Consider the following 21,942-nt stretch of genomic DNA (forward strand, 5'->3'; position numbering starts at 1 on the left):
TTCATTCAACAATGTCAAAATAGTTTTTTGTAGAACTATGTTGCTTCTGAGTTGTATATGGAACTGCAAGGTGTCAAAAATAGCCAAAAGTGACTAATATATGTTTGACACTTTTCTAGATATTGGTGATATATCAGTAAATAAACCAAACAAAAATCTCTACCTTCACATTAGAGTGTATATTCTAATGGAGAAAATCACAATAATAAATTAGTAAGTTATACCATATGATAAAAGATGATAAATGCTATGGGGGCAGGGAGTCAGGTGGGGCCTGTGTTAGGGGGAGGAGTTTACAGTATTTAATAGGATTCTTAGAGAGGCTTTATTGAGATAGACATTTGAGTAAAGACTTAAAAGAAGGTAAAGGATCAAGCAGGGAGTGAACACATGGATATTTGGAGAAATAATGTTCCAGTAGAAGAATCAACCCTGCAAAATCTCTGAAGTGGAAGCTTCTTTTGGTGTATTGGGAGAACAGCAAAGAGACACATCTGTGGGAAGTGAGTGAATGAGGACCAGAGCATAAAAAGATTAAGTCAGGAGAGTAGGGTGTTGAAATGACAGGGTGGACAAAATAGTAGGGTCTTGAAGGCATCATAGGTTTAGGGCATTTATTCTAAAAGAAATAAGTAGCCATAGAGAAATAACTTGATCTATATAGATTGACTTTAAAAAGTTTACTCTGGCCATATTTGAGAATCAATCTAGTGTACAAATGTAGAAACAATCATGTAGTGAAACAGCACTGAAAGCAGTAAGATTCAATCAGGTTCTTGATAATTTTGAAGATACAAGACAACAGGATTCTAAGATTGGTTGGAAATGAGAATGAAAGAAATAGAAGATTCAGGATGATTTCTAGGATCTTTGAAGAAAACCAGGATAGAGTTGCGTATAACCAAGTTGTGGGGAAATGTGGGTGGAGCCTATCGGGTGGGAAAGGATCAGGAGTTCAGATTTTAGTGTGAAATACATCTTTTATATTCTACCTTCAAGTACACAGTTATATATGCAAATTTAGGTTTAGGCTGTAATTTAGGAGTTGTCTTATATATATGGTTTTTAACCTTGAGACTAAATGGATTTTCCAGGGGCTCTCCAGAGGAATGAATTTGTTTAGAAAAGGAAAGAAGTCTGTTATTACTTTCCTCTGGCTGCTGTAACAAATTACCACAAATTTAGTGGCTCAAAACAATAGAAAAAAATTTTTAGCAGTTCTGGAGGAGAGAAATATGAACAAAATCTTAGGAGTCTAAATCAAGCTGTCCACAGGGTTGTACTCTCTGAAAGGCTCTAGCAGAGAACCTGTATTGTTTTTCAGCCTCTAAAGCTGCATTCCTTGAATCATTGTCAAAGCCCAGTCTCAATTTTGAAAGTTAATGGTGTAGCATCTTTGCTTTCATATTCTGCTTCTGTTACATGATCTTTATCTTCTATGTAAAATCCTCCTCTGTCTCTCTCTCTCTCTCTGTCCCCTATAGGATACTTGTGATTGTATTTTAGGTGCATTTGTATAATCCAAGATAATCTCCCTGTCTCAAGGTTCTTAAAATAACCAATTGCAGTGGTGCAGTCCTGTAATCCCAGCAGCTTGGGAGGCTGAGGCAGGAGGATCTCAAGTTCAGAGCCAGCCTCAGCAACTTAATGAGGGCCCTAAGAAACTCAGCCAGACACTATCCCTAAATAAAACACAAAAAAATGGCTGGGGGTGCTGGGGTTGTGGCTCAGTGATAGAGTGCTCACCTAGCACTCATGAGGCACTAGGTTCAATCCTCAGCACCACATAAAAATGAAATAAAGATATTGTGTCCACCACCTACAACTAAAAAATAAATATCTTAAAAAGAAATGGCTGAGTATGTGACTCAGTGATTAAGCACTCCTGGGTTCAATCCCTGGTACCAACCTCCCCCCCAAAAAAAAACCCTTAATTAATATCTGTAAAGTCCTTACAATATAAAGTAATATCAAGTGTTTCTAGGAATCAGGACATGAACATTTTGGGAGGCTGTTATGCAGCTTCCCACAGTCTGCCCTCTGGTTCTTGGGAGTTCTTCTTATCCCAGTATTCCCCAAAGTGTCAACTTGCTCTAGCACCAACTCAGAATTTAAAATCTCATCTAAATATTATCAGCTTAAAAGTCCCAAATTTCATCATCTAAATTAAGTGAGGGGCTGGGGTTATACCTCAGTGGTAGAATGCTTGCTTATCATGTGTGAGGCACTGGGTTCAATTCTCAGCACCACATATAAAAACTAAATAAAATAAAAGTCCATCAACAACTAAAATTAAAAAATAAATTTTTAAAAAATGAGGCGTGAGTTATTCTGTAGTTACGACCTGTCCTGGGACAAAATTCCTCTTATCTGTGGATGTGTAAAATTAGAAAACAAGTCATTTGCCCCCAAAATACAATAAATAATAGAAAAGGCATGGGATAACACTTATAGACATCCCCAAAGTAAAATGATAGGAGGTCCTAAGTAATTTCAAACTCCAGTAGTGAAAATTCCATTATGTTTCAGGGCCTGGAAGTAATCCTCTATGGCTCAAGGCTTTTTTGCCCTTTGTGCCTGAGGCTCTACCTTTTGAGCAACTTTCCTTTTTCTTGAAGGAAAGTACATTAATTGTTGTTAAGTAGTTTTATCAGCCTGTTTTGAACCTGTAGAATTTGGAGAACCTGACAACCTTCCTTAATTTTATCCTATTCCTGTCTCAGTCCAAGCTGGGAGTGTTGTGCTGGTACAACATTCTCAAAAACATTGTGGATCCTTGGTGTATGTCATTAGACAAGAAGGTTCTTCACAGATCTTTCTGGATAATCCACTATTCCTGATTTCTGTGAGATGATCAAGGGGATCCATGACTCACACACCTAATCTCTTTAGCAACAGCAAAAAAATATCCAACCACACCCTTGACTTCTCTGCAGAACATACTTTTCTATTAGTACCTCTTCTAATTGGAACATCTTTTGAAATCAGATAGGCTGTTAATTTCCCAGTAATCAAATACTAGGTTATTTTTGCTTGGATTTTTGCTTAATTCGTTCCTCAATCTGTTTCCTCTTGCATTATATTGTAAGTAGTAAAACGAATCTACATCTTACCTTTAGTACTTTTCTTGGAAATCTCCTTAGCTAAATATCCGAATTCATCCTTTATAAATTCTGCTTTCCACATAACTATAGGACACAAGTCAACTAAGGTTTCTGCCACTATAAAACAATATCACTTTTCTCCCAGTTTCTAATAAAATGTTCCCCATCTCTTCATGAGCTTAGTAATATTTCTACCATGATACTGCTTATTATCGGTGATGAGTCCTGCTTCCTCACATGTTGACATTTGAACATTAAAGAAGCATGCCAGGGCTGGGGATGTGGCTCAGGCGGTAGCGCGCTCGCCTGGCATGCGAGCGGCCCAGGTTTGATCCTCAGCACCACATAGAAAACAAAGATGTTGTGTCCTCTGATAACTGAAAAAATAAATATTAAAATTCTCTCTCTCTCTCTCTCCCTCTCTCACTTTCTCTTTAAAAAAAATAAGAAAGAAAGAAAGAAAGGAAAGAAGGAAGGAAGGAAGGAAGGAAGGAGGGAGGGAGGAAGGGAGGAAGGAAGGAAGGAAGGAAGGAAGGGAGGGAGGGAGGGAGGGAGGGAGGGAAGGAAGGAAACCAAGGCAAGCACATAAAGCAGGGTTTATTTAAAAAGGTGTAGCAGACTTCTCCATGGAGGGAGAAGGAGGCCACAGCTGGTATCCTGGTATCCCAAGAAGCAAGATGTTCTGCCCTTTTTATGTCCTAGGCTTCCTTTTTTCTCCTGCCCTCTTTCTCTGTCTTTATCTAGTAAGTGACTAGGCCCAGGAATGCTTGGTGGGAAACAGGTGGACTGAAGGGAGAAGGGCAGGATTGTATAGCCCAAGACACATTAATTAACAACTTTATAGCTCCCTGTAGGGAGGGACAACTTCTGTGACAGGTTACCTCTGCACCAGGTTGGAACAGGGGGAGGTTCTAGATAAGGGTGGAAGAAAGGCCCTGAAGGAAATAACATTTCAATTCCTCATGGACAGTCTCCAACTTGTTGGACTCAAAACTGGCCCTCTTGATCCGACTTGACTTGATTTACCTATCTGTACTGAATGCCTGTCTAATTCTGGCTTCAGCAATATTTTGCTAATGGTGAGATATATATTTTCTCCAAAATGAATTAGAACCTCTGCATTATGTTCCTCTCTTTCTCTGAGAGAGAGAGAGATACAAATATATACCCCAAAGCCAATCTCCCAATACCCCACCTCTTTCAGCCACATACCACCAGCCTTTAGTTACTACGCAATTAATCCCATGAGGTGATTAATTCACTGATTGGTTTAAGGCTCTTGTAACCCTATCATTTCTTCTGTGAACCTTCTTTCACTGTCTCACACACTAGCTTTTGGGGGATACTCCCACATCCAAACCATAACATTCCACCCCTGGTCCCCAAAAGTTCACACTCATCTGACAATGCAAAGTATATTTCATCCATTTCCAAGACCACATAGCCTCAACAGTTCTGAGATTGCTCAAAGTTCAAGTCCAAAGTCTTCTCTGAGGCTCAAGGCTATCTCACATTCTGAGCTCCTTAAAAATTAAAGCAATCCAATATATAATGGTACAGAGTAAACTTTTTCATTCACAAAATGGGGTCATAGAAAGAAGGGATAGGACCAAAGCAAGACTGAAATCCAGCTGGGCAAACAATTTCTGTAGTTCTGTGTCTGGCATCTGGAGCACATAGCATCATGATGATCTCTCCAAAGGGCTTGTGTAGCTCCACCCCTGTGGCATTGTTTTGCAGCCCATGTGGTCTTTCTGTCGGCTTGTCTCTGCTCATTTCGTACAGCTTTCCTAGGATAATGACCCACATTAACTGGCATTTCTTAATCTTGGGGGTCTCCAGTGCAGCTTCGGCTTCCTCCTCTTATCTCCACACTTTCCCCTCTTGTGTGCTGCCCACAGAGACTTCGAACCTCTTGTACTTTGCCTGGAATCCCAGGCCTTCCTTTGTAATCTTGGTGGAAGCCTCCATGACCCCCTAACTCCAACATTCTGCATTCCTGCAGAACCAGCACTATGAGGTTGACACCAAGTTCTGCCATCATCTTGAGCAGTAGCCACGCCTACAGGGACACAAGCTGGTACCTCCCAGTACCAGGGTGGCTGAGCTCATTGAAAAAACTTCCTAGACTCCCTTGAGGAAGAAGGGTGCTTTACTGGTCTTAAGAAAATTTTTACTTTTACTTCCTTGAGTCTGAAATGGGTGTGGTCTTCCAGCTCCTGAGATGCCCTTAAGCCATTTTTCTCATTGTCTCTGGGAAAAGTCTTTAGCATTTCTGTGGTAGGGATAACATCTTTAACAACTTCAACTTCCTTAGCCTCAGTTTTACTGCCATCTTTCAAGTCCAAGTTTTTCAAATCTTTCTACTCTGTTTTCTGCTCCTGGTTATCACTATAAATTTGGCTCAGAGCCACCAGTAATATCCATGCCACCACTTCAATACTATGCTGCCTAGACATTTCTTCCTCTAGATTCAAAGTTCATCACTTTTAAAATCAGCTTCACAGAAAGTCTCAGGACATAGGCAAGATACAGATCACTTCTCAGCCAGATCATAACACAAATGGCCTCTACTCCAAATTCCAATAGTGCCCTCCTTTTCCTCTTGAGCCCTGTCTTCACTGTTGGCATTCTGGCCTTATGAGCTCCCAACAGAATCCTCCATTAAGCTCTGCTTACAACATTCTAAAGCATTTTTAGTTTGCACTGCTGAACATCTCAAAATTCCTCCCACCAATTCCAAAAGGTTCAAAAAAACTTCTGAACCACGTGGTCAGGTTAGTCACAGCAACAACCCCACTCCTGGTACTAATTTTTGTTTTAGTAAGCTTTTTCACTGTTGTAATTAAAAGACTTAACCAGAACAACTGTGGAGGAGGAAAAGTTTATCTAGGGGCTCATGGTTTCAGAGGTCTCAATGTACAGATAGTTGGCTTTATTCTTCAGGTTTCTAGGTCAGGCAGAACATCATGGCAGAAGAGTGTAGTGGAGGGAAGCAGCTCACATGATGATCAGGAAGCAGATAGAGAGACTCCACTTTCCAGATACAAAATATATACTCCAAGTCATGCCCCAGTGACTTGCCTCCTCCAACCATACCCCACTGCCTCCAGTTACCACTCAGTTAATTCACTGATTGGGTGAAGGCTCTCACACCCCAATCATTTCCCCTCTAAACTCTCTTGCATTGTCTTACATATGAGCTTTGGGGGACCCCCTCATATCTAAACCAGAACAGCCATCTAGGCTTTTTCTGTCATACCCTAGCATTTCTTGCAGCCTCTGCCCAATATCAAATGCAAAGCTGCTTTCATAATTTTAGGTATTTGTTATAGCACTGCCCCACTTACAGGCACCAAAATCTGTGTAGACAGTCCCTGACAATTATCATGGTTTTAGTTAAAATTGTTCAACTTTACAATAATACAATTATTATTAATTGTGTAAATTACAGGTCAAAATTTGAACTTTCACTTTTCCTTAACTAGTCGCATGTAGTGCCATACTCCCTCATGATGCTGGGCAGAAGCAGCAAACCACAGCTTCTAGTCAGGCTTATGTTGACAAAGATCAACAACCAATACTCTATAGTATACTGTATTGATAAGCTACCATTTCCAGTAGGTTAGGAATATTAAATGAATTTTTCATCTTATGATGGATTTATCAGATGTAACCCCTTTGGAAGGCGAGGAGCATGATTTGGTTTCCTACTGCTGCTATGAAAAATTACCACAAATTTAGTCTCTTAAAACAGTGGAAATGTATTTTTTTTTATGGTTCTGAAGGCCAGAAATCCAAACTAAGTTTTATGAGGCTAAATCAGAGTTTCAGCAGAGCCATGCTTCCTCTGGACACTGGGTCAGAATCTCAAGTTTCATGCCTTTTTCAGTATTTAGAACTGTATTTTTTGCATTGATTGGTTCATACCCCTGTCCTCCATTTTTAGTGCCAGCAATGTAGCATTTCTTCCTCTGTCTACTTTGCATGTAAATTTTAGGTTTGGCCTGTCAAGAAGTGATTTGAAATTTTGGTAAAGATTGTATTGAATGTCTAGAATCTGTTGATCAATTTAAAAAGTATTGGCATTTTAGTAATATTAAGTCTTTCTGTCCATGAACAGGGAATATATTTCCATTTTCTTGGCTCATCTTTAGTTTTCAGTATTTTTTATAATTTTCAGAATATAAGTTTTATACTTTTTGTTAAATTTATTATTAAATATTTTATTGATTTTGATGTTATTATAAGTGGAATTGTTTTATCTTATTTCCTCATTGCTATTATAAGGAAACATAATTGACTTTGTATATTAAAACTTATATTCTGCAATCTTGTATAACTCATTTATTCTAATAGCTTTTTGATGGGCTTCTTAGAATTTTCTATATGCAAGATCATGTACTCTGAAAGTTCAGATAAGACAGATTGCATTGTGTATAAATACACATTGGGACGTACTCTGTGTCAGACACTGTGCTCCATATTAGGAATACAGAGATAAAAGGCACAAAATTTACTTTCATGAAATTTTCAATCTAGTTAGGGAACAGATCCTTAAACTAATAAAAAGAGTTCATCATTATAAGTACTGTGGTTAAGAGATATATAGAAAATATATATATATAGACAATAGCACAGAGAAAGGCTGCTAATTTGTCCTGGGGAAAGTTAGGGAAAGTTGTATACATGCATGTATACAAAGATCTGGACCATTTTTGTAAATAAGTAGCCATGGTTATGGGAATTTGTCATTTCAAGGCTGAAATAACCTTGGATATTTATAAATTATTGTATAATATAAACTTCAGCTTTAAGATTTTTAAGGTCTATCAAAATTTAAGCAGATTTACATTAATAGTGAGACAAAACATCAGGTTTTCAAAGTATACACAGATGTTTGATTATATAGTAAATCTGTTGCTATAAAAGCCTATGATCACATTTGGAAAATTGTTATTGCATGTCTTGGCAGTTTGTTGAGAGCTGAAAACTTTTAAAACTAACTGGTGTTTTGATAGATTAAGTTCAAGGCCACCTTTTGTTTAAATGATGTTTTGTTTTCTGTAATTAGACCATGGTAGGTGAATTAAGTATGTAATTAAAAACAGAAGGTTTGGCTAATTCAGAATAAATGAGTACAAAATACAAGGTCATTATCCATCTCTGGTGAGACTCCAAATGAACAGTGCACATGGAACTATTTATAAAACATTTTGCATGGTCAGAGATCCTTTGGGTTGCTGTCCATGGCTTTAAATTAAAAGTATTCACAGACTTGGAAAAAAAAATGTACCTGTAATATAGAAGTATGATCCCACTTACAGTGCTCATCTAAATGGAAAACCAGAAAAGATTAGAATCTAATCTTCTTTCTCAAATAAAAACATAAAATGTTATTCCTCCTGTTTAAAAAAATGGACATTTAATATGTTGCTTGGCACACTGACTTCCTAGTTAGAACTGTGTAACTTTTGAGAGTTCTGAGTCTCAATTGTTTTCATTTTCACACAGCCTGGAGATGTGCAAGTAAAACCTCCCTGGTTTAATCTATTTCCTTCATGCTTAGTCACAGTCGGTGCCATGGGGTGGATTTTTCTTCTGGGAAGTGTTTTATTTGGAATATTTTTTATGGTAGAGGAATGTGGTACTTTTAGAAAACAGGTGTTTAATTTAGAGGTTTGATTTATGGTGAAAATTTGAATCAGTAACTGGGAGCACAAAATGTAAACTTCTCTTAGAAATCCCTTTTCCAATTTGGGTCCTGGTTCCTATCCAGTTTCTTCTACATTGTTTCTTCTGCAATATATGTGCCTCAGATTTTCTAGCATCACCATCCTTATTTTTATCCATCTACCTTTTGGCTGTCTTTCTAGTCACTGTTTTTAAGATTGATTTCCTCATTAGAAAAAAAAAATATCTGTGTGTATTTGTGTGTGTGTATGTTAGGTCTCTTGTTAGGTTCTCATTACGTACTTTAGGAATTAACCATTTGTAACTCTCTTCTCTTCCATGTTTTAAATGCCTCTGAGATAAAGATTATGGCTGTTGTGTTCAGCACAGACACCTTGCTCCAAAGGTAGTTTCTGACTAATAGTAGTTGCTCAAACAGGATTTATTCAAGGGACTATTTGTTAGGTAAATGCTACACAGTTTTTAAAGAGAACAAGATTTAAATCAAAAGCCATGCATGTATTAAACTGTGTGCCAGACACTGTATGAGGTAATGATAAAAATAATAAATGATCTTTTATTCTCTAATCTTGAATATCTTAAAATTAATTAGTAGACCTTTTTGTCTGGGCATATATGTGATAGAAACTTTTTAAGTTAGGAGAATTTTAGATAACTAATGATCTGGAATACAATATTTATTTTAATTCTCTAGTCTGAACCACTTAAGTAGTTAAGATGCTCACCAAACCAGTTATAATGCAATAAAATAATCATTTAATTGAAGTCATCAAAACTACAATGCAAAATCTGTAGGAAACAATAAAGACCAATAGAGAAAGGAGATCCTGTTAGAGAAGTTAGCATTTAAACAGATACCTAAAAAAGGAGTAACAGACAAGTGGGAAAAAAAATGTGCTGTAGCATGTACAGAAGAATTGGGCATGCGAAAACATGTTCAGTATTGCCAGAGCATGAAATTGAGTTGAAAGTGGTGGAAATGAATGAGACTAGGTAGGCAGGTACATTTATGTCATACAGAAAAGTTAAAAGTTTAGCTTGTAAATAATTAAGAGGCATTGGAAAATTACAATGAACTGATCTCCTAGAAACCTGATTATAAGGGATTGAGAATAGAAGTAGAGAAATCATTAAGGAGACTGTTGTAATATGACACTATCTGAATGAGAAGTAAACACAGGCAGTGAAATTGGTAGAAAAGGGTAGTTTTGAGAGAATCTCTAGTCCTTGGTAATTAGATTGGGAATTCAAGGAGCGGGAATAATCTGAGATGATTCCCACATGTTTTACCAGACTAATATTTGGGACAAGGAAGGGAGGAATCATGGATCCATTCAAGTACAGGAATAAATGACTTTTTCAATAAAATTCATTTTGGATGTATAAGTACTCTCAGATATTCCAAAAGAGCTTTTTCATAGACATATCACAAAATCAGCTCTACAATGATATCTATCTGGGCTAGAGATTCAGAATTGTGGGTCATTTTCTAAGTAGTATAGTCAATGCTGTGAATAGAGAGAGAGAAATTTTTTTAAGACAGCCTGAGATGGGTTCCTGTGGAGCAACAACAGGAGGGCATATGATAGATGCTGAGAGAAGAGAGCATTTCAAGAAAAAGGTGAATGTAGGAAAGTCTTCAATGAGATTAAATCATATGAGAAATAAGAACTGGAGATTGTATATGACATTTAGGAAGTCCGTATTGCTTTTATGGGAAGCAGCCTCCGTGAGATTGTGAGGCCTAAAGCCATATTGCTTCAGGATAAGAAGTGACTAAAGGGGAAGAAGTAGACCTCTAAGTTACTTGTGAAAAGAGAGATCTAAGAATCTTAGTGAATGATTGTTTTGTTTGTTTTTATGTTGTTTGTTTGTTTGTCTTGGTCTCACTGGATTGACCAGGCTGGCCCTGAATTCTTGGACTCAAATGATCCTCCTGCCTTTGCCTCCCAGGTAACTGGGACTACAGATGTATGTCACTGTGCTCCTCAAGGAAATTTTTTGCTTTTATATATGAAAAACTTGAAGATATACTTACTGCTAAAAGAAAAGATCTGATGGCAGAAATTTGAGTATTGACTGAAGATAATCAATGGAATGAGACCCAGAGCATTGGTAAAGAAACTTAAGTCTGATTGAGAAGAGTGGGAAATGTTATTCTGGGTCCAAAAAATTAGAGAATAAGGTTGAGTACAGGCTTGGAACTATGAATGCCACCTAATAATTATTTCTATCTTTTTATCAGTCCTCTTGCTAAATATCTAGTAATTTGAAACCAAATCTGCTATATAGTAGGTCTCTGATTTCTCCGCCCATAAAACCCATTCCATTCTTACCCCCAAAATTAACAAAACACTATTTTTAGGATGACTTTCATTAACCACTGTGTGTAATATTGTTCACTTCTTAAAATTATTTCCCCTTTTTATTTTCCTCTTTTATTTTTTCCAACATATTCATATTTAATTTTTAGGCCTTTCTTCAGTTTTACACCTCTTTCAGATTAACTTAGCTCTCTATCATGTTCTCATTCCCTTTTCAATTTAACAGAATCAAATATCCTTCTAACAAACTCCTGACAGGTAGGAAGACATCATTTTTAAAACTTTAATTCTTGCCTGTCAAAAAGATTCTTGTACAGTGAATCAGGTTGCAACTTAATTAATTTTTGATGTTGGAAACTTATTTTCCTTGTTGCTTTTATTTTTACTCTTGTTCTTCTCTGCCACTCTTATGCTGTCTTCTAATGTTCATTGTTAGAGAATTTAGAAATATTCATTTGTACATTTAACCATCATTAATGTGTTGCATTGAGCTTTTTGGAAAAATTTTATGAAAATTTAGTAATAACAGGTGAATAATGTCGTGATTTCACCAAAGTCATGACTTAGTCTTATAAAATATAATCTTTTTTCTTAACAAGTAATTTATATTCCTTTTATTTGCACTCTATTTTGACAATGTTTTTTATTTCATGCTTACATTTGAGTGCTACCTTTTATATTTTGTTAAAACATGCAAGTGGAGGTCAGTCGAGCCTTAGTTTTGCTTGTGTATTAAAAATAGCTCTATTTAAAAGATAAGTAATAACTAAGCATAAGCAACATCTGCAATAGGAGTTCTTTTATGGTTTTTAATTACTTAATTATCAGTGTAGAAAAGAAAGTTTTATATGCCATTCTTTCCTCTTGATTTTTAAGACACTATTTGATCTATGAACCCATATAATTTGGTATATTGACCTTACTTCTAGTTTTAGAAGTTTCTAGCCGAGTTTCCCAAATTGTTCATCATTATTTGTTTGAAGTAATCATTTTACATATACTACCAAATTACAAAGTAATGTTTTCTTTTACTTTGCTTGACACACATACTCTCTCTTGTTCTTATGTTTATTTTGTGGTAGCAAGGAAAGAAGTATGGAAGGATACCATTGGGCAGTTATCAGTGGTAATTTAAAGAGGCAGAAGTAGGAAAGAAGATTAGCTTTTAATTGATATACCTTTCTTTTTTTTTTTACTTTTGTATATGAAAAATAAAAAATACAGGAAGCATAAGAAAAAAATAAAACTCTTATCCCCTCTTTGAATTACTATCTAAATCAATAATTTCTAAACCTACTACTATCTGAATCATGTAGGAAGATTTATTAAAAATCAGGCCCCTGGCTCTGAATCTTCAGGAGTTTAAACATAATACTAGTGGAACTCTTAGCCTGTTGGATCATCAGAATCACACACACACACATACACACACAAAAAAAAAAAAAGCTTTTAGATTTTTTTCCTCCACAATATGGAATTTGTAGTTAGTGAATAGTTTATGAAACTTTCAGATGGTTTTTAAAAAAGCTTTCTTGTGATTTGAGTGACTCACCAGGTTTGAGAGCCACCAGTTCAGATTTGTTTTCTGTATGCAAGATGCTGTGCAGCATGCTACAGCGAATGAAAAGATTAGCAAAGCACAGATTTTGCTTCAAGGAACATACAATATATTAGGAAGTTGGGGTTGGGTCCAATGTAAAAGTGTGAAAAAGATAGATATATAGCAGCTGTTACATAGTGATAAAAGAGGGAAGTGCCCTAAGAAATAAGGTGGTGGGGGACAAGAATGTCAAGTTACTACTTCTATTATTTAATATTGTTTTGAAAGATAAAAATGAATTATAAATATTACAGAGGATGTGAGAAGTATCATCATTATTTGAAACTGAAAATATTTGATGGTCTAAGAAAACAATAATTAACTTAGAACATTATTAAAAGTAATTACAGTAAGATGGTCAGTTACAAAGTAATTTTAAATTAATATTTTCTCTATATTAGCACAGAGTAATATGTGTTTAAAGAACTTGTTTATCATAACTCAGATATGTATAAAAGATCTATAGCCATACATAAGAAATTTGCTTATGAACTTAAGTAAATTCTACAACTGTTGGAAGTGAACTGTAGAACCTAAGTAAGGAACATAAAAACAACTTAGTAAATGAAGAAACACTTTATATTTGTGGGAATAATAGGAAGATTTAATATTTTAAAGTTAATTATGCTATATGAGTATGGCATAATCAATCCCACTATTAGATATAATTATAATATACCAATAAAAAGTAAAGTTATGCATTCTACCCCTCCCATTGTTCTCCATTATTTAATATAATTAGAATTAAAATTTCAGGGTTTTTTGTTTGTGTCTGTTTTGGTTTTTGTAAAACCAGACAGTGTTTATCTAAAATTTATTTAAGGCCAGTAAGAGAGAGAGAGAGAGAATTTTTATTTATTTATTTTAGTTTTCGGCGGACACAACATCTTTGTATGTGGTGCTGAGGATCGAACCTGGGCCGCATGCATGCCAGGCGAGCCCGATACCGCTTAGCCACATCCCCAGCCCCCCAAGCAGAGTTTTAAAAACAAAAAAAAAGAGATGTGAATTACTTCTATGAGCACATATTGAAAAACATTTTTTAAAGTCACAGTAATTAAAACAGTTCTAGTAACAAGTTCAGGAAATCACAATAAATGTGAAATTTTTGTTAGGAAAAGATATTTAGTTATTTGTTTGTTATTAAACATGTTCAATCTGGTGCTGATATAATCACCTAAATGTGTTGAAAGAATAAATTCTATATGGATTAAAGATTAAATGAAAGTAAAAATTTAATAGAAAAATACAGATGCATATGTATATAGTCTTCATATGGAGAAAGGCTTTTAGTGTATGATAGTAAAAGCAGAAATCACTTTTGTTAAAGGATTTGATTGAGCTACATAAATATTTTAAGCTTCTCTATGTCAAAATAACTGACTAAATAACTTTATTGAAATAAGTAAAAATATATAAATAAGTTGGAAAGAAGTATATAAATGGTTTTTATACCTTTAATGATAAAATTAACTTAACAATTAATGATAAAATTAACTCCTAATATTGGTCTGGGGAGACAGGGAACATATGTAAGTTTAAACTTTCAAAGAACAATTTGGCTATATGTATCAGAAGCTTTAGAATGCCTTCATATCTTTTTACTCACTTATAGAAATGTAATCTAAGAAAATAGATATGTGCAAACAACAGTTGTAAGGACATTTTTGGCAGTATTATTTAATAATTCTATGTCCAGAGACCCACTCCTTCCAAACTCCCACTCACCATTCCTCATGCTCTCATTTTCATGGTCAAAGGTGAAGGCATCTCCATTCTAGGCAGCAAATTGGGGACCAACCATCTTTTGAGGAAGGTACCCCAAAGCTGCCATATAATGCTGTATGTACTTAGTCTCATGGCTACACCTCATTTCAAGAGAGACTGCAAAGTGTTGTCTCTGTTCTAAATGTCCATATGCCCAACTAAAAATGTTATGTCTATGGAAGAAAGAACAGATATTGGGGGACAGCCACCCATCCGCCACACCACATATCCTCTGTATTTTCATCTTCTTTTTCTTAGTTCAGTCTTTATTTTAAGGACACTCAGTCTCTCTACTTCCACAATCTTTGTGTCCAATCTATAGACCATCTAGGTGAATCCTTGACTGCTTTCTCATTCTCTGAAGCTACATATCCACCATTAGTGTCAGTCAGTCACTAAATTCTCTGTCAATATGTCATTCTTTGAGATGATGTATTTTTCCTACCCAAATACAGGAAATTAGTTACAGTGCATAGCAGATGAGGTTATTGCCACTAAACATTACCAGCTGATTTGCAGCATTTGGAAGTATGAAAAGAATCAAGATTTTTGCTCCTCCTTTTCACCCTCTCCACACCCTACTCCAATAACTAGGAAACAGAAGCATTTTGTACTGCATTGTTTAGGAGAACTTAAAAGTATACAGATGACAGTCCCTCTATCATATTCTCTCTCAATAATTTAAAGCACTCTCCAAGTTACAAAACTGTATCTGAATCCTACCCTGAATTTTTTCTTACTTTCCTTTTAATTAAAAAAATCTGTCTTATATAATAAAATTATTTTCAGTATTTTATCTCAGTAAAATGAGTATACTTTTGCCAGCAGCTCTATCCGCATGGGTTATTTGATGAAGCCACACTACTTAACTTGCTTTTCGTATTTCACAGCTATCATTCTGACTGTTCTGTGCCAGAGAGAGAAAGGAGCAGAAAGAGAAATAGACACTGCTATCTTTCAATTTTGCAACTTTCCCCCTTAAATGATTCAATGATTAACTTAAAGTATACAATGCATATAAAGAAACTCTGGTGTTCTTGACAGTTACACCAAAACTTGAACCTCTCCATCATAGCTATTAGCTCTTATATTGAGCAGGATGCAGGAAAGACATAAACATCCCTGTTTTCTACTTTTTAAATTAACACAGAGACCTGTAAATTGCCCACACAACTAGTCAATGTTGAAGCTGAGAATCGAATCCAGGTCTACCTAATACTACCTAATACTAGTGCTTGCTCTCCATCCATGATAAGTAATATACTGAGTCCCTAATAATAGAGTGAGGACATGAGGATGGTCTTCATTGGTCATATGGCCACAGAATTATATGAATTGTTCTTTGTAGCTCCAGAGGGAGCCACTGGTTAGAAATGAAGACAAATTTTAATTGTTAGAAAAGATATTTTATAACAAAATAGAATGTATTTCAGAAAAGGGATGGAATGGAATGCCTTTTGAAATAATGATTGTGAATTACAAAATAGACTGAGGGATTTGGAGGAGACAGTAAAGTAGTAGAAAGTACTATACTTGCAGTCCGCAGATAGCAATTAAAATTTCATCTCCTATGATGTGCTATTTGCCTTGAATATGCTGTTTAAGTTTCTAATCACCCCAAAGTCTCATTGCATTTAAATAAGTAACTTGCATGCTGTATATGGTCAGTATATGTATGTTGAGTGAATAGCACAGCATAGGACCTCTGTCCTAATACCAGTACCACATCCTTGATTTTCTCAGCTAAGAAAACTCTCTCATTCTATTATACTGTGTACTGTTTTATCTGTATCTTATTTTTAATTTATCACTTTCTCTTTTACGGTTAACTTACTTATAAAGGTCAGAGCTTCTTGGCAGCAAGGTCTATATCATATTATATTCACCCTTGTATCCTCTTCTGTGCCTTACACAGAGTAAACATTCAATAAACACTTGTTAAATAAATTAGATAAATTTACCTGATGCACGCAATTATTAAAAACGGACATTTTTGCAGTCACGTTTTTCTCAGTAAAGGTTATTTTGGCTCTTATCAGCAGAGGCAAATACATGACAACAGTTTGAACAAAAGTCTATGAATTCATTGCTTGACGTTAGATTAAAACTTGTTCAGATAGGGTATTGACACTGACAAGTAGCCACCTCAACTCAGCTTCACCTTCTGAAAAAATAAATTCTACCACACAGCACCTGGAACTGATTAGATTCTCTCATTTGAGTTTTGCTGCCTTGACATTATGTCTCACTAGAAGTCTAAAATTTTGTGGCTTTTTTTTCCAAGTATTGTTTCCTGAGAAGGTGTTTGACTAAAAGTCATTCACGTTCCTCTAATCTTTCTTCCTCTCCTCTTCCCCACTTTATCTTACCTTCTTTCCCCACAACTTCCTCATGACTTTCCCTTCATCCCCTTAAATTCAAACAGCAAACAATGTCCTAGAACTTGTATACTATAATTTATGTGGCTAAGTGGAGAACTTGGTCATTCACCATGAAAGTAAAACACCTCAAAGTTGTGAATGGCCTGATTCAAATATCACTTTCATGAAGACTTCATTGAATCATTTCACCATTTTTACATAATATTTAACAGCCTAATACACGTTCTTTCCTCTGTGTTTCTGTGTTTGATCTTCCTCCTAGTATAGATCTGATTATATTTTTGACACTTTAGATGTTTGTGTTTCCATAGCCATATAGGGAGCCATTTTATTCTCTCTCTCTCTCTCTCTCTCTCTCTCTCTCTCTCTCTCTCTCTCTCTCTCTCTCTCTCTCTCTCTCTCTCTCTCTGTTGTAGGTGGACACAATACTTTTATTTTTATGTGGTGCTGAGGATCAAACTCAGTGCCTCATGTGGGCTAGATAAGCGCTCTACCACTGAGCCACAACCTCAGCCCATTTTATTCTTTTATTTTATGTGATGTTGAATAAATAAGTGTGGATATGACATATCTAGATAACTTTCTATATTTTTGTCACAGTTTTTTTCCATAAAGGCAGATGCATTTTTCTTGCTTTATAGATGACAACCCTTAAAGTTTAAAGGAGTTAAGCTTACCCAGTGCCAAAGAACAAATAGTTGGAAGAGCTGTAATTCAAATCCAGGGTTCCTGAAGCCCAACCTCTTTTCCATATATATGTGTGTGTGTGTGTATGTATATATGTATGTATTATATATTTTCTCCAAAAAGTATCTTTCAGTATATTCCCTTCTTCCAGTTTCCATGGCTGCTGTCCTTAATCAACTTGACATTACCTTCTCTTAGAATTTTGTTCTAGGTTCCTGATCGATATGTTCTTGAATTCTTTTCCACTCTTAACTCATGTATCGTTATTCTGATCATGGCATTTCCTTTGAGAAATCTTGAATGTCTCCCCACTTCTTATAGGATAAAAGCTTAACTTTTTGGTGCGTAATCTCCACTTTCTGCCCTTATCTACCTCTCCAGCTTTACGCCTTCTGTAATTCCTAAACTCAAATCTCACCCTGCCACTTCACTATCCTGTGCACATATATGACTGTCTTCTAGTTCTTTGTCTTTACTTGTATCTTACTGTGCTGTTTTGGAGTACCCTTTCTTTCTGTGTTGCTAGTGGAAATCCCACCCACCTGAAATCTGTCTCTTCAATTAAATATTTTCTCTAGTTGTAGTCAATCTCTTTTTCTATATGCTGCTTTCAAGTTGTAATTGTTCATGACTAGGTTAGGTCTTTGATAATGCATTGGAAGTTCTTTGAGAATAGGAATGTGTCTTCAGCTATTTTCTAGTTTTGTACCTAAAATTTTGGTTGTCTAAAGTGAATCTAGCTTCTGGAGCAACTATTGGTACTATATAAAATTCAAATTAACTGGTTGTATATGGGTGGTCTTCTGACCTGTCATAAACCATTGAGTTTATAAATAAAATTCTCCTTATAAATCAAATGAGTGTGTTTACTTTTGCCAAAAATATTAAAAAATCAGATTATTCTTTAGTATTTAGTATATAGTTTTGTGTATATGTATATGTACATGCGTATGTATTATACATATGCATATATGATTTATGTCACAAAGAAAGAGGATCTTGACTTGTTAAATCTTAATTTGTGTGTATGTATGTTTTAGACTAGTCACTTTTGACTGCACTATGGAAAACCTGGTTCCAGTATTATTTCTTTATATTTACTATGACAAAAGAAAAACAGTAAAATAATTCACACTGAAAGAACCTGTGTTAGGACTGGGGTTGTGGCTCTGGGGTACAGCAGTTGCCTGGGATGTGTGAGGCCCTGGGTTCAATCCTCAGCACCACATATAAATAAATAAAGTAAAATGTCCATTGGCAACTAAAAAATATTTTTAAAAAAAGAATCTCTATTGGTTTTAATAGTTCATAAACTTGTGTAACTCTATTTTAATCTAACATGGACTATTCTTTACCTAGTTATTATCTTATCTACTCTTCAAATCTGATCTTAGTTGTCTATCATCCAGGAAAGTTTTTCTAACCCTTCACTCAATCTATAATTGGAACACCTGAAGTTACCGCCAACCCAGCAATTATCTTGCCCAACCTAGCATCACACCTGCACTATGTATTACAAGTATTCAGCAGAGGTTGGTAGAACTAATGAATTAAAAAGTGAAAAAATTTAGAGGTTAAATATGTACCTCTGTGTTGTGAGAAGGTCCCATTTTTAAATGCCCTCATTTTGAAAAACAGAGTGGAACAAATTGCAGTACAGAAAATGTTTGCATTTTTTTATAAAAATATTCACATATACATATGTCTGTCGTGAAAAGGTCTGGAAGTTGAATAACAAATCACAGTAGTTTTTCTTGATGAGTTGAATGAATGGGGGCGTGGAGAGTTAGAGATAGACTTTCATGCTTTATTTTGAACATTTTTGCAATGTTACCATTTTTTATTAAACATTTATTACTTCTTTAAGTTTTGAGTAAACAATAAAATAAGGTAGTGCTTCTCCTCAAAGAACAATGATACTTTGGTATTGAAGTAAAAGTATTTTTAATGACAAAGTTTGGCATTTTCCCTCAATTTTTATAGGAAGGAAATTATTGTCTTTTTTCACATGGCTTCCTGGTCTTGAAAAATTGTGGAACTTAAAATTAAGTAAACTATACTGTCCTTAAGCCATGGTGGCACATATGTCAGAAAACTGAATCTTCTCACTCTGTTAATGTTCAAGACTAAAGCAGTGGTGGCAGGTCTTAAAAGGCAGTAAAAAACTGGCTAATTTTCACTGAATCAAGGTAGCACTCTTAGGTTTTTTTGAGACTATCTTACCGCCTGTTTTCAGGCATACCCCTATGTTCCTTTGGATAACTTAAATTCATGCCACCTAGCAGCTGGCCTTAATCACCACAGTAAACCATTTCTTCTGAGCCCAAGCCAAATAAAATTACCAGTTTAAGATACCCAAGATAATTCACCACACCCTAAGTAAAATTGGTTATTCCACTCCTTGCTTCTTTATCTTTTTTATGAACCAAGAAAATAGCCTTACTAAAACAAGATTTGTTGAGCCTTCAGAGTTTTGGTTATTTTAAGGTCTTTCCTAAAATTTTTTCACATGGTCCAGCTGCCAGACAGATTGTACATCAATTTCCTGCAGCATTTGGCAGGACTGTGTATTTACTGCCTTAAAAACAATTTGAATTTATTGATTTTGAAATTTGTGATTACTTTCTAAAGTCACCCCCAGCCCCAGCCTAAATTTACTTTGGAAAAAAATAGCCACAATAGAACACATTGGCCCATATTTTTGTGCCAAGACTTTCAGGGAAATATTTTATATGATTAATATTGTGTAGCTAATACAGTGTAAAAAATCAATTTTATCCATTTTAACTTATGAGAGCATGACCATCCTGTGTGAACTATTTAAAGAGCCTGTGACTTCACTAATCCAAAATTAAGTGTTTGTTACTGCTATTATTTATGTGTACTATATTAATCATGTAAATTAATATTGGGCCACATTTCTTTATAAGAATTGAATCACATTTCATCAGCAGATCCAAATCTTTTCTAACAAGGGCAGCATTCTAAACCTTGCCTTGGACAAGCTGAAATTAGTAGACTTTAGATTTGGCTTAATGAAATACATAGATAGGTCAGTTTGAGAGCTTCTACCTTATCTGTCTATTCCTTTAAAACTGTGTGTTCTAAAAGATTGCTGTTCTTCCTCTCTCATTAATAATCAGAAGAGAAGCAACATTATAAAATCTGTATGATGATTTCATTCCATCAAACTCAAACTGTTTTATAAAACATTGGATCATTTGTTTCTAGGTTAGTATGTTTTTCTGAAAGAGTTCATGTAAACACTATGGGAAATCAAGAAATAGCTATTTGAAATGCCTGCACAATACTCTATTATCCTTAAGAGTTACAGCACCTCACAAATAACATAACTTCTACCCAGGGAATAATTGACTCACCATGGAGGTCTGGCTCCTTGTCTCATTAAATCCTCTAGAATTGCTGGGAGGTAGCTTGCAATTATTCTTCTCTCTGTTTGACATATGTGGAGAGTTAGGCACCAAGCAATTAGAGGTCATGCGCAGAGTCTCTGAGGAGTGCTGTTTAAGTATTGGTTATTGAATTGAATGGTTACTGAGAAAATATTGAGACTTCACTCCTGATAGCCATCTCATAGGGGACAAAGTGACCTAAGTGCCAGGAAACAAGTCCTTACCCACTCTAGACATTGCTAATCTCTGCCTTCATTTACAACTTATTGTATTTTGTATGTATATTTCTTTTTTTAATCTTTATAAAAAATGTAACTGTCATTAGTCATTTTTTAAAATTTAATAAAGAACATTTAGAAAAAGATAAACAGAATAATTTTGACAACATTTAGCTTTCACCTTAATCACTCTTAGAATTCAAACCTTTGGGTTTATTTATTTGAGAGAGGGGAAAAAAAAGTTTCAAAAGGGTGTAACTGACCTGGAAGATTGCTGTATTTTATATGCAAGACTTGTATGTCAAAAAATCCACCCGTTTTCTTTTAGAAAGGCTGTTTTCTTCTAGAGCTTCTCAAAAAGGTAAATACTATAGATGAAGTAACATTAGTATATGTTTACATTTACTGAAAAGTGTTTAGATGGGGAAAGCAGAAAAAAAAACCTTGAATTTGTATCCCTCCATGTCCTTTTAAGTTAATCTTTGATGCTAACTCAAGGGCAATATGAGAAATGTATGGAACTAGAATCAATTGAAAAATATTCCACTTCAGTGACTAATTTTTTTTCTATGAAAGGTTACTAAGTGACAAGTACAGAAAAAACCTGATTGTCAAAACTTCATTCCATTATTTAAAAAATATGGGGCTGAAGTTGTGGCTCAGTGGTAGAGCACTTATCTGGCACGTGTAGGGCCCTGGGTTTGATCCTCAGCACCACATATAAATAAATGAATGAAATAAAAGATCCATTTAC

The 21,942-nt window shown here is 35.3% G+C and overlaps 1 protein-coding gene across 4 annotated transcripts in view; it reads left to right on the top strand.

The window, feature by feature from the left end:
• The window catches only part of Stk3 (serine/threonine kinase 3), a 272,590-nt gene that overhangs the window by 222,499 nt on the left and 28,149 nt on the right, over positions 1–21,942 (top strand). The window contains exon 11 of one of the 4 annotated variants that reach the window (XM_078016884.1): positions 10,701–11,142. The exons of the other annotated variants lie outside the window; for them this stretch is intronic. Coding sequence (XP_077873010.1) covers positions 10,701–10,856 — 156 coding nt within the window. The 3' untranslated portion in view covers positions 10,857–11,142. Of the gene's footprint in view, positions 1–10,700; positions 11,143–21,942 lie in introns of those variants that run through there. 4 annotated transcript variants of the gene reach the window in all.

The sequence above is a fragment of the Ictidomys tridecemlineatus genome, chromosome 7, assembly GCF_052094955.1.
Source record: "Ictidomys tridecemlineatus isolate mIctTri1 chromosome 7, mIctTri1.hap1, whole genome shotgun sequence".
NCBI lineage: Eukaryota > Metazoa > Chordata > Mammalia > Rodentia > Sciuridae > Ictidomys > Ictidomys tridecemlineatus.